The sequence below is a fragment of the Trichosurus vulpecula genome, chromosome 4 (assembly GCF_011100635.1).
Source record: "Trichosurus vulpecula isolate mTriVul1 chromosome 4, mTriVul1.pri, whole genome shotgun sequence".
In the NCBI taxonomy this organism is placed as follows: Eukaryota; Metazoa; Chordata; class Mammalia; order Diprotodontia; family Phalangeridae; genus Trichosurus; species Trichosurus vulpecula.
In genome coordinates, this window is record NC_050576.1 from 115,926,499 (window position 1) to 115,938,201 (window position 11,703).

The following is an 11,703-nucleotide window of genomic DNA, read 5'->3' on the forward strand; positions in this document are numbered from 1 at the left end:
AGGTTTTCAGTTATCATATTTAAAACATACATTATAAGCAACTAGTTGTATAAGAACTCACTTACATGAAAAACTAGGGAAACTAAAAGAGAAGCAATGAAGGGTTCTCATACTAGCTGACAGCCAACATTTACATAGCACCTTAAAACCTGCAAAACTCTTGTACAAATACCATCTCATTTTATCCACACAACCAACCTAGGAGATAGGTACTATAACTATCCTCATTTTTACAAATAAGGGAACTGAGGCAAAGAATGGTTAAATGACTGGCCAGGGTTACAGTTAAATAAGTCTGAGGACAGATATGAACTCAGGTGTTTTTGATTCCATGTCCAGAGCTTCATCCACAGCATCAACTGGCTACCTCCAAGAATATAATGTTTCTATAGTTAGTTTGGCCTCTATAAAGTCTTAGGCTATCAATGGCTGCAAATAAAATCTGCCTGTCTCGCTGGAACAACCTATCTTTTATCCTGTTCCCTTCCATTTTAGCTTTGGATTTGTGGAAAATCAAATTGGATGAGTAAAGGTAAAGGCATTCTTGTTTCTAATCTATCAGTACAAAAACTGTAAGTCAAAACAATCTTGAGCTAATGCTTCATTTTCCCTGCAACCAAATGTGGACTCACCTTGTTTGGCATCAGATTTTATCTCCTCTGGATGTACAACAGGCCGGTAGTGCTTCTAAACATAAAATAAGAATTGGTGAAAAAATGACTCAATTTTATCTGGAAATGCAAACTTTCTTTAAAAATGAAAATGAGTTTCTTTTTGTCATTGTAAGCAGATATTTTATATTAACATCAGGATTTGCTGCAAAATACCAACTCCAGTCATCACTAGAGGAGGAGAAAAGGAAAAACAAGTTATTCAGCTAAGGCTAAATTCTGCCTTTCAGTGTTGCCACCTACTGTTCATTTTAAGGAGCAGTACCACAGATAATGATTATCAGAAAAAGCAATCTAGCAAGCAAGCAAACATAGACCACAAAGGTTTTGCATTTATTATAGCCATTCCCCAGCTAATGAAGAGGTTCAAGAGTCACACCTGCACGGAATTTGGAACATCTTGTGGGCATGGACACAATGTTATAAATGGTCACTGAGTTTCCAAAATAGATCACAAAAACCTACTTTAAACATGCAGGGTGACCACAAGCTATGTTCTGGCTATCATTGATCATCCAGTTTTGAAGGTAGAGGGAAGGGGAAGAAAGTAAGGGAGACAAAGAGAAGTAGGAAGGAGAAAGAGGAGTTCCTTCCCTTTCTCCCAGGCCTAAACAAAATCCTGAAACAGGAAAGATGTAATCTTCTCCACTGTCCCATCTTTATTTATTTTTGCATCTCTTTCCCACCTCCTGGTGACTCTAGGTAGGCCTTGAATGCCCTTATGCTGCCCCAAGGCTCTTAGTACAACATCCTACGCAAGCTTGCCAATCCCACAAATTTCCCACCATCCCAAATTACTTCCTCTCTCAACCTTACAGTAGGTGATCTCAACTAGGTATTAGGAAGAAAAACGATGTGACTGAACAAATTCACAGTAATGTGTAAATATAACCCCACATCTCTATCAGAGGTACCTGAATATTTTAAAGGGGAATGGAATTTCAAATAGTGCAAAAGTGAAATAGGAAAATATTCAGTCACAGCTTCTTCCTTTCTTCTACTATGAGCTCACAGATGTCTGAAAGCAGCAATTTTTTTCATAAAAGCTCCTATGGCAATAACAAATGGGATAGAGCAGGAAAAGGGTGAGCTAGCTTTAAGCATGCACAATTTGTAAGCCAAGAACTATCACTAAGCTACTTTTTAAAAAAGAAAGAAGTTATATATGTATATATGCATACACATACACCCACACCCACATACATATATTTAGATAAATAGATAAAAGTTGCTCCCTGACTACACAGAAAACTTTCAAAATGGATTCTAAGCACATTTCAGCATGCTCACAGACTTGGAAAAGGCAGGATTAAAAAGGTACAGCAAGGGAGACAATTTCAAAATCCAGTGTATCTTAAAGAAACACTTTTAATCAAATGTCTTCACTTGAGCTTTATTTAATTCATATTCAAGTCAAACATTTCTCTAAGTTTCTTACATATCAAGATTAAGCTCTATAACAACAATAATTCAAGGATCTACTTAATTATCTCTCCTTCAGCTCCTCTACTTTGCTCAAGTTCTACCAAAGGGCTGAAAGGTCCTAAGCATCACTAAAAATTAATCCAGTCATATACACAAAAACATATGCTGATATTGGTGGGAGAGGGGAGAAGCTAACTTAAAAATTTTAGGCAAAATTTGACTTTATATCCTTGCCTCCTCTTAAATGGATAAAAATGTGGATCGTGTATTTTTTTTTAGAATTACTAAATGTTTCAGATATGTTGTTCATATACTGCTACCCAAAATTCATATACTTTACACCCCTACAATTATTCCTAAAAACTACAGAATAAGAAAATTTTGTATACAACTATCTACATCAAAGCATCAAAATGTCTAAAACTTGAGTATAAGATAAATAGGCATTTCTGTCTCTAGAATAGAGGTCAGCAAACTACAAATCTGACCTGTTTTTGTATGGCCCACAAGCTAAGAATGGTTTTTACATTTAAAAAATAAAATTTAAAAACAGTTTAAAATGTAAAAAAAAAAAATATTAGCTTGCAGGCTATAGAAAAACAGGTGGTAGGCCAAATTTGATCCTTGGCCCAGATTTTGTCAGCCCCTGCTCTAGAAGATATAAGCATTTTCGGAGGAAAACAGTGCTTTCTTTGCTTATGAACATTCTCTTGTTTTCTTCTAATTTAGAAATTGGTACATGTCCTTGGCCTCCTAAGTCTCAAAAGACTTGGTATGGAGTGGACAAGGCTGGTAGCACTCATTGTTACTGCAGCGGTCAGAAATAAGAAATTTACTGTGTGATTGGTTCAAAAAGCTTGGAGAGAGAGAGGAGTAAGATCTTGGAACATAAACCTAAAGGGGGAGGAGAGAGCTAAGACCATCTAATCCCACCTCCTTATTTTTATAGATGAGGAAAGGGAGGCTCAGGATATTTAAATGACTTGCCCAAGGTCATACAGGTAGTGGTATTTGAAGCCAGATCTTCTGATTCTGGAGCTAGAGTTCTTTCCACTTTCCCACAATGCCTCCCTTCACCTAAAGGCCATAGAATTGGAAAGATGAAAAACTTAGGGACTCCTTGCCCTGAGACCTTGTACTACAACAAAGAAGCTGATGAAAAGTACCCTTCTTCGTTGAAAGATTACATACTAAGCAATATACAATATATTTTTATGTTTCTAGAACAATGAAGTGTTTGAGGATTGTTAAATAAACTGCTATAAGCAATGGAGCAGCCTTTATCCCTCTTTGGAAGACGTGTTCCATGACTGCCCTAAATAAGAGTCTTTTCAAGAAAGGTAGGTCTCACATTGAGATCTGTACTGGGACGATATTTAAGCCCATGAAACTAACAGTCTCAGGTACATAAATACTACCCATCATCAATGAAATCAAATGCAATTCCAAATCAGGTATTCTTATGCCCTAAAACAGGCCTGTTTTACATTCTTTACATTGTTTGTGGGCCAAGCAAATGGCCCTATGTTGTGCAGTTCTGCCCTAAGGGAACTTCACATAGTCAGTTTTGCTGAGGGTTTTGCATTTTCGCTGGCCAACTGAAATCCTTTGGTGGGCAGGAAGTGTGGGGGCTGTGGCCCTTGATATGGTGCAGGCCTGCCCTAAAAGAATAAATCTCTGTCTAGCAGTACTAATTACAAATGACAAAGAAAGGAGAAAACAGTTAATAGTGAATTCTCTTTAATTCTCTTTCCAAATTCTTAGGATTGTAATGTCACTTTTAGTCTCCTGACTTCAATTTCTACTTCAATACTAGCTCAATACAACACATGGCATTCCTAACAACAGTAGAATTCATTATAATAAGAATTTCCATAAGCTTATATAATTTAAATAATTATAAAGACAGTCCATCTTACCAAAATTTCATGTTGCGCTTTCATGGTTTTGATGACACATTCAGCAATCTTTCTAGGATACTGCTTACGTTTTGTAGCTGTATCTACTATAACTTCATCAAACTGATCTTCAAGAATTCTGATCTTAGGATCTAAATTCATAAAAATAAATCATTTAAAATGAAAGAAATTATGCCTGAAATATTTTCTGAGTACACTACTAATACTCTATAGGAAACTATTAAATGCTTAAGCTTTTTAAAAAGGTAGCACGCTTCTGGGAAAAAACAAAATAATTTTTGAATAAAGAAAATTAATTAACTTAAATATAAACCACACAGTAAGGTGATACAAGCACTGGAAGTACATGCAATTTCCCAAATTCAATCCAAGTAGGTAGCGCAAGTGAATATCTCTTTAGTGGTCTTAGCTAAATTAAACCAGCGAAATCAGTTCTCAAAATGGTATTGCTATCCCTTAAAATTAGATAAGCTAGTCACTTTGCAAAGAGCTATACAAAAATGAGTCAGGTCAATTCCAGCAAACATCATTAAGCACCCACCCTATGGGTGGACTTGACTAATCTAAGCCCCCGTTTGCTTCTCTGTACTTTGGTAGAACAAAGATTTCATTCATGTGTCCAGTTCTTTCACTAGTACACAACACAAATCCTCTATGATTTACCCTGGGCAATTTTTGTCAACATTTCTCATAAATCTTCTTATCCAATGCAGTTAGGAGGATTCCTCTAGCACTTTTGGTAGATACTAAGGGGTACCAACATACTGCTTGGACTTTCCAAACACTGCCCCCCACCGTCACATGACTAGCCCATCTCTTTGAGCCCTATATATTCTCTACAATTTCTAGGCTATTCCTTGTACACCAATCATTGTTGGTAACATGCTACAGTTCTTTACACAAACTATTGTCTTTTTATTGCCTTTTGGGTGATTTGTAATTTTAATCCTTTTGACATCATGGAGTTCTAAGATTCACAGTAACATAATGCCACTGGCAGAATATTAGTGTTAAAGAAAAGGGCTTTTGTGGTAGTGAGCAGTCTGAGATCACTGAAAACACACGCAATTTCAAAAATGCAATCCAACCATTTTTCTTCTATTTATTTTTGGGTCCACTTTCAAAATTTAGCCAAGATATGCTGGACTGATTCAATAGGCTGCCTGCTTAGCTTCATGTCACAGTCTGATCAATATACATTCTTCATCTACTTTTGCCCCCATTGTGGTTATAAGACCAATTCCTTTTGCTATGGATTCTAATGAATAGGTTTTGTAGGTAGTATTCAAAGCAATTAATACAATTCCATCATCAATGGAAGCATCTGAAAACTACTAACCTACAAAATGAAGGTAATATTTGCAGGAGCTATTTCATAGGCTAACGGGGAGGAAAGCCCTTTGTAAACTGCAAAAATATTATATAAACATAAGCTGTCATTATCATTGTTATTAAAATACACAATTATTTTAAGCCTACCCAATAAAAATGCTTATCCTGCAATATTCTTAATGTGAAAATTTCATTACAATTTTAATTTGCTCAATTAAAATGATAAAACAAAGAAATTATATCATTAGCCTAGAAGAAAATACTTTATGATTAATTGCAAAACAAGTCTCCAAGGCAAACCAGGTATGAATGAAGAAAAAAATGGGTTCTTGGCACCATCTATTGGTCAATCTGCAAAACTGAAAAATGTCATTTAATCTAAGCCTGTTTCTTATGAATGAAAGAGATTTAAGTGGTTACTATACACCAAACAGCGTGCTAAGCACTGAAGACAAAACAGATGCTCAAGAAGCACATGCTCTAATTGGGGAGACAACATAAAGCTCACTTACAGGTTGGAAAGTGAGGTATATGCGCCCTTAGGATTTATCAGTATTTCAGAAGGCAGTTGCCAGAGGTATAGAGATCACAATGGCAAGGTAGATAGCTATGCAGGAACAATGATAAACCTAGAGTCAGGGGTGGGGAACCTGCAGCCTCAAGGCCACACGTAGTTCTAGGTCTCTGGGCATGGCCTTTTGACTGAGTCCAAGTTTTACAGAACAGATCCTTTTATTAAGGGGATTTGCTCTGTGAAGTTTGGATTCAGTCAAAGGGCCACACTTGAGAGCCTAGAGGTCCACATGTGGCCTCAAGGCTGCAGGTTTCCTGCCCCTGGCCATCTAGGCCATCCTCCTCTTACTTTCTCTTTTTCTGGGTATTCCTGTTATGGTTGCCTCTTGGTTTTCTTCCTATCTGTATAATTACTCTTTCTCAGTCATCTTTCGCTGAAATTTCATCCAGGTCATGCTCACCAACTATGGGTATATTTTAAGGTTCTGTCTTGGGCCTTCCCTGTCAGCTTTGCTTGCTACTCTCTAACTTTATCAGGTCCCATGGGTTCAATTATCATCTCTCTTCAGATGACCCCCAGGTCTACTTATCTAGTCTTTGTCTCCCTCCTGAGCTCCAGGCCTGAATCACAAACTGCTGACTGGACATCTTGAATTAAATTTTCCCCTAAACCAACAATAAAATTAGGTCTCTAATGTTATTGAAAGCACCACTATCTTTCTAATCACTCAAATTTCCAACTTCAGTGTTATCCTCATTCTTCCCCACCCCACGCATTCAAGCAGTTACCAAATATTATCAGTTCTATCAACACATCTTTCACAGACATCTTCATCTCTTTACTCACAGAGCCTCCTCTCTTTCCCTGGACTATTGCAATAGTCTTCTAATCCATCTCTCATGTCTCTTCCTGCTCTAGTCCATCCTCTATATAGCTGCCAAAGTAATTTTCCTAAAGTACAAGTCTTACCATGTCACCCCCTACTCAATAATCAGTAGTGGCTCCTTATTACCTCTAGGACCAAATGTGAGTTATTATTAGAAGACAGTCTCTTTTGGGGAAAGAGAGTGAGAGATGTTTGTTGGCACCGCTTCTACTCACGAGTAAGTTTTCTACTTTCTACTAAGTTAGTGAGTGAAGTGGATGGATGACAAGGAAGAGGCTTCAATCGTTTAGGAAATACATTTATAAAACTGAACTGAACTGAGATCTTCCCCTTTATCTACTAAAAAATTAGCACACACTCAAAGTTACCCTACAGAACAAAGTCAAAACAAACTCTGCACACTACATAAACACTAGGAAGTGTCACTGAAACATCACCTACTTCCTCAGCCCTTTGACAGCATCAAGGCAGCAGCTCAAGTCATTTTTCAAGTTTTCTTTAACTAAATGAAGGCCACAGGACATCGAACTAGCACCAAAACAGCACTCTGCCCAGCTCCAGCACTCTTTCCCTCATGTTTTACTGTGTGATGCTGAGCAGACCACATGGCTTCTCAGCCTCCAGCTCATGATCAATACAACTTGGATAATTCCACCAGTTCTGTCTACTTGACAGGGTACTCAGAGGATCAATTGAGATAATGCACACAAAAGAGCTTCTTCAAGATCAACCAGATGACAATGCTCATTGCCAATACCATTTATAAGGTGTCAATCCAAGGTATTTGCTTGTTTATTTACATTATAAGTATGATATGCCTTCTTTATTGATTTAAATTTCTCTAAATTAAGGGCAAATGGAAAACTGAAATTAGAAATGAAATAGCAACATTAATATTCAAAATTAAATTCAAAATGAGTGGTCATACTTTATGTGAATAGGCTATAAAGGATTTAATCACATACCTATAGGAATTTCTTTATCTGAAGTTTCCTGCCACGCCTCCCCATTGAAACTAACATTCTCTTGAACAGCAGTTACAAAATTCTGCAATAAATTAAGAACAGTTAAAATAACAAACACTGCAAACACCTGATTAAAGCAGGGTCCACAACTAGTGCTTCAGATTTTGCCCATCCAGCACAAAGACCAGTCAGATCAGAAGAAGAAATCAAGGACCCAGGTTCAAATCCTACCTCTGCAATACACCTTTGCAGATTGAGCAAATCACAGAACTTCTCTGGGCTTCAGTTTCCCCATCAGCAAAATGGAGATCCTAATACTTGCACTACTTATCTAATGGAATTGTTCTGGGCAAAACGCTTCATTCTGGAGCATTAGAACAATATAAGTATTTATATGTACCTCTCTGTGGGGTGGGGCTAATACCAAAAAGTGATATTATGCCATTGGGTATATTTATTCTTTTAATAATAAAATCAGGATCCATTTCAATAGTTGAAATTATAGTTACTCAAGCAATAAGCATTTATTAAGCACTATGTGCTAGGCACTATGCTAAACGCTGGGGATACAAAGAAAGGCGAAAACACTAACCTTGCCCTCCAGGAGCTCATATTCTAATGTGACAAAATATAAATAACTATGCGGGTATGTGTGTATTTATGATGTCTATAGAGTAGAGAGAAGGTAAACTCAAAGGGAAAGCAGACATCTATCATGTAATTCTACAAGCCTTTAAAGTATAATTTTTTTATAACATTTAAAAGTAAATAAAAACTAAGGTCCCAACCATAGTACACCTCAATTAAAAAATGTTAAATGAAGACCAAAATTCTTTGAGTAAGAGTCTCAAAAGCACAGGTATTAGAATACTATATCCTGACAACTGACACAGAGCAATCCACTTTAAGACCATGTTAGTATTAACTCCTATTCAGCATGGCACGGTGGAAAGAGTACTACGGTTTTGGTCAGAGAGATAGGTTTGAAGCCAATTCAGGCATTTACAAGCTGTGGTACCTCAGGCAAAACAAGTAACTCCTCTGGGTCTCAGTTCTTCCACTATAAAATGAGGGCATTAGACTAGATGATTTCTAAGGTCCCATGCAGCTCTAAATCAGTGATCCTGTGATAGCATCTATAAATTATCTTATTTTCTACTCCAAATCTGTAAAGCAGCAAATCACAGGATCATATATTTAGAGTTGCCAGGGATCTTATGGGCCATCTGTCGCGAAAAACCGCATACCATGCTTATCAATATTGATTGTGTATTTTTAAGTATCTTATTAATGTTAATCCCACCAGTGCAATTATCATTAGTACGTGATATTATACTAGGTAGTTTAAGATACAGCTAAATCTCCTATTAATTTACACTACTATTTTGTAACATTTCCTTGTGTATTTTGTGTATCCAAACCATTATTTTCCAAAAGTTCTGTTTTCCAATCAAATAATTCTATTTTGAATTACGTTTAAAAACGTAAATAAGAATGACAAGCTGAGTCACAAATTTCCTGGGAGACTCAAGCATTTAAAATAATTTAATCAAGTTACTCCAGAAATAAATTCCAGGGACTTAACAAAACAGTTTATTCATAGATTTGAGCTGGAAGGGGGCTCAGAAGCCATGTAATACAACCTCCCTCTTCATTTTACAGCTAGCCCAGAGAAGTTAGGCTGACCAAAGGTTACACAGTAGTAAATGTCAGAGGCAGAATTTGAATTCAGGCTATGTCCAAACTCTACAGCCAGTGGTCTTTACATATTGTATCATGCTTCTGATTCCTAGTTAGTCAACAAACATTTATTAAGCTCTTCCTATGTGCCAATCACTATGCTAAACATTGGAGATGCAAAGAAAGGCAAAAACACTCTTTTCCCCAAGGCACTCACATCCTGATGGGTGAGACATGTAAATAGTTATGTACATACTCTGTATTCTACACAGAGTAGAAGGTGGGATTTCAGCTGAATCTTGAAGGCAGCAAGGGAAGGTAAAAGGTAGAGGAGAGGAGGCAGAGTATTCTAGGCATGGGGGGCAGCCATTATAAAGGCAGAGTCAGGAGGTGGAGTATCATGTGTGAAGAGCTAGTAGGTCACGGAAAATGGATTATAAAGTGCACGGAGGAGAGTAAAGTATTAAGACTGGAAGGTATGAAGGGACCAGCTTGTGAAGGACTTTAATGCCAAACCGAGGAGTTTTGATTTGGTCCTGAAGGTAAATAGAGAGCCACAGAAGCTCACTGAACAGGAAGGTTAAATGGTCAGACCTAGACTACAGAAAAACCACTTTGGGAGCTGAGCTGAGCAGAGAATGAACTGGTGTAGGGAGAGATCCCAGACAGAGAGACCAATTAGAAGAAGACTGCAAGAGTCAATGCAAGATGTGATGAGGGTCTGGACCATGTGAACAAAAAAGGGACATTTATGAGAGATGGCATGAAGTTCAAAACACCAGGATTTGGCATAGGCTGAGGAGAACACTGAAGTGGTAAGCCTGGGTGACTGGGAGGATGGTGGTACCCTCGACAGTAACAAGTAAGTTCCGAAGAAGGAAGATTTGGGGGAGAAAAGTATTAAGTTCTGTTTTGGGCATGCTGAAGTCTGAGATGTCTATGGAACATCCAGATTAAGATGTTCAAAAGATAATGTGGAACTGTGGTACAGGAGACAGCAGGACTAGATACAAACCTAGGAATAATCTGCGTAGAAATAGTAACTGAATCCACGGGAGCTGATGAGAACACCAAGTGAGACAGTTTAAGGGGAAAAGAAAAGAGGGTTCAAGAACAGAGCCTAGGGGGACAGAAGCAATTAGTGGGTGTGACATTAAGAACTGGCAAAGCAGACTGAAAAAAGAGTGGCCCCAAAGAAAAGATATGGAAGATACCCCCCCAGCTCATTGGCAGCCTCAGGGTTCACAGGTGTGCAATGTTACATAAATGTCAGATTTTTTTTTATGTATTTATTTATCAATTATACTCAACTTTTTCTTTTCTTTCTTCTTTAAAAAACCTGGTATAAGAGACTGCTGTCTGGTGGAGAAAAGGAGAAAGGATAGAGGAAGAAATTTGGGTAATGCCAAAACAACGTATTTTTTTAAAGAAAACTATTTTTTTTAAAGGGAGGCTATTACAATAGTCCGGGTGAGAGGTGATAAGGGCCTCAATCAAGGTGATGACTTTGTGAATGGAGAGAAGGGGACATAAGGGATAGATGCTAAAAAGAAAAGAAAAGACAAGATATGAGGTGAGTGAAAGTGAGGAGTTGAGGGGTACAGTGAAACATCAAGAGAAGTTCAGAAAAGGAGAGGGTTTGGAGTTGAATTCGAGATTGAATTCGCACTGAGCTCTAGACATCCAAAAGGCAGTAAATCATGTGGCACTGTAGCTCAAAAGAGGGACTAAGCCTGGATGTAAAGAAACAGGAAGATAATTCAGGATTTAGGAGGATGGATCAGTAAACCTCGGTGACTCTTTATTCTCTCTGCTCACGAACCACAGATCTGAAAAATATCTTCTTCTGAAAAATATCTTCTTCGCCCCTCTCCCTTGCTTATTATTATGTGACTTTTGATGTTAAAGTCGTGTATCCTTTTGGAGCTCTTCTTGGTATGTGGTATAGAGTGTGAGGGACCTATCTAAACTTAAGTTTCTACCAGACTGCTTTCTAGTTTTCCTAAATGTTTTCCGCCCAATAGATACCGGTCTTTGGTTTTCCTAGATACATAGAGTACTTGGTCCCTTTCTATGAGGGGCAGGGGACGCCCGACACGGATGGTGCCGAATGGCACATACACACTGCGCGTTGTCCCCCGTTCCTCCCTTCCCCCAGGTTTCCCTCGCTAGCCTTTCTTTCCTCCTTTCCCCATCTCTTCAGGCTACGCCGCAGGTCCAGACGTCGGGAGCTAAGGGAGAAGCCACAGCTGACCCGCTGATGCGCCCCCGGCCCTCCCTGCCGCCGGCCGCCGTACTCACTACCCCTCAC

At 38.2% G+C, this 11,703-nt stretch overlaps 1 protein-coding gene across 1 annotated transcript in view; it reads right to left on the reverse strand.

Moving 5' to 3' along the window:
• The window catches only part of NSL1 (NSL1 component of MIS12 kinetochore complex), a 30,295-nt gene that overhangs the window by 18,193 nt on the left and 399 nt on the right, over positions 1–11,703 (reverse strand). Inside the window, exons 2-4 of the mRNA XM_036757666.1 lie at positions 7,713–7,794; positions 4,016–4,146; positions 633–687 (exon numbers count right to left, since the gene is read on the reverse strand). Coding sequence (XP_036613561.1) covers positions 633–687; positions 4,016–4,146; positions 7,713–7,794 — 268 coding nt within the window. The remainder of the gene's footprint in view (positions 1–632; positions 688–4,015; positions 4,147–7,712; positions 7,795–11,703) is intronic.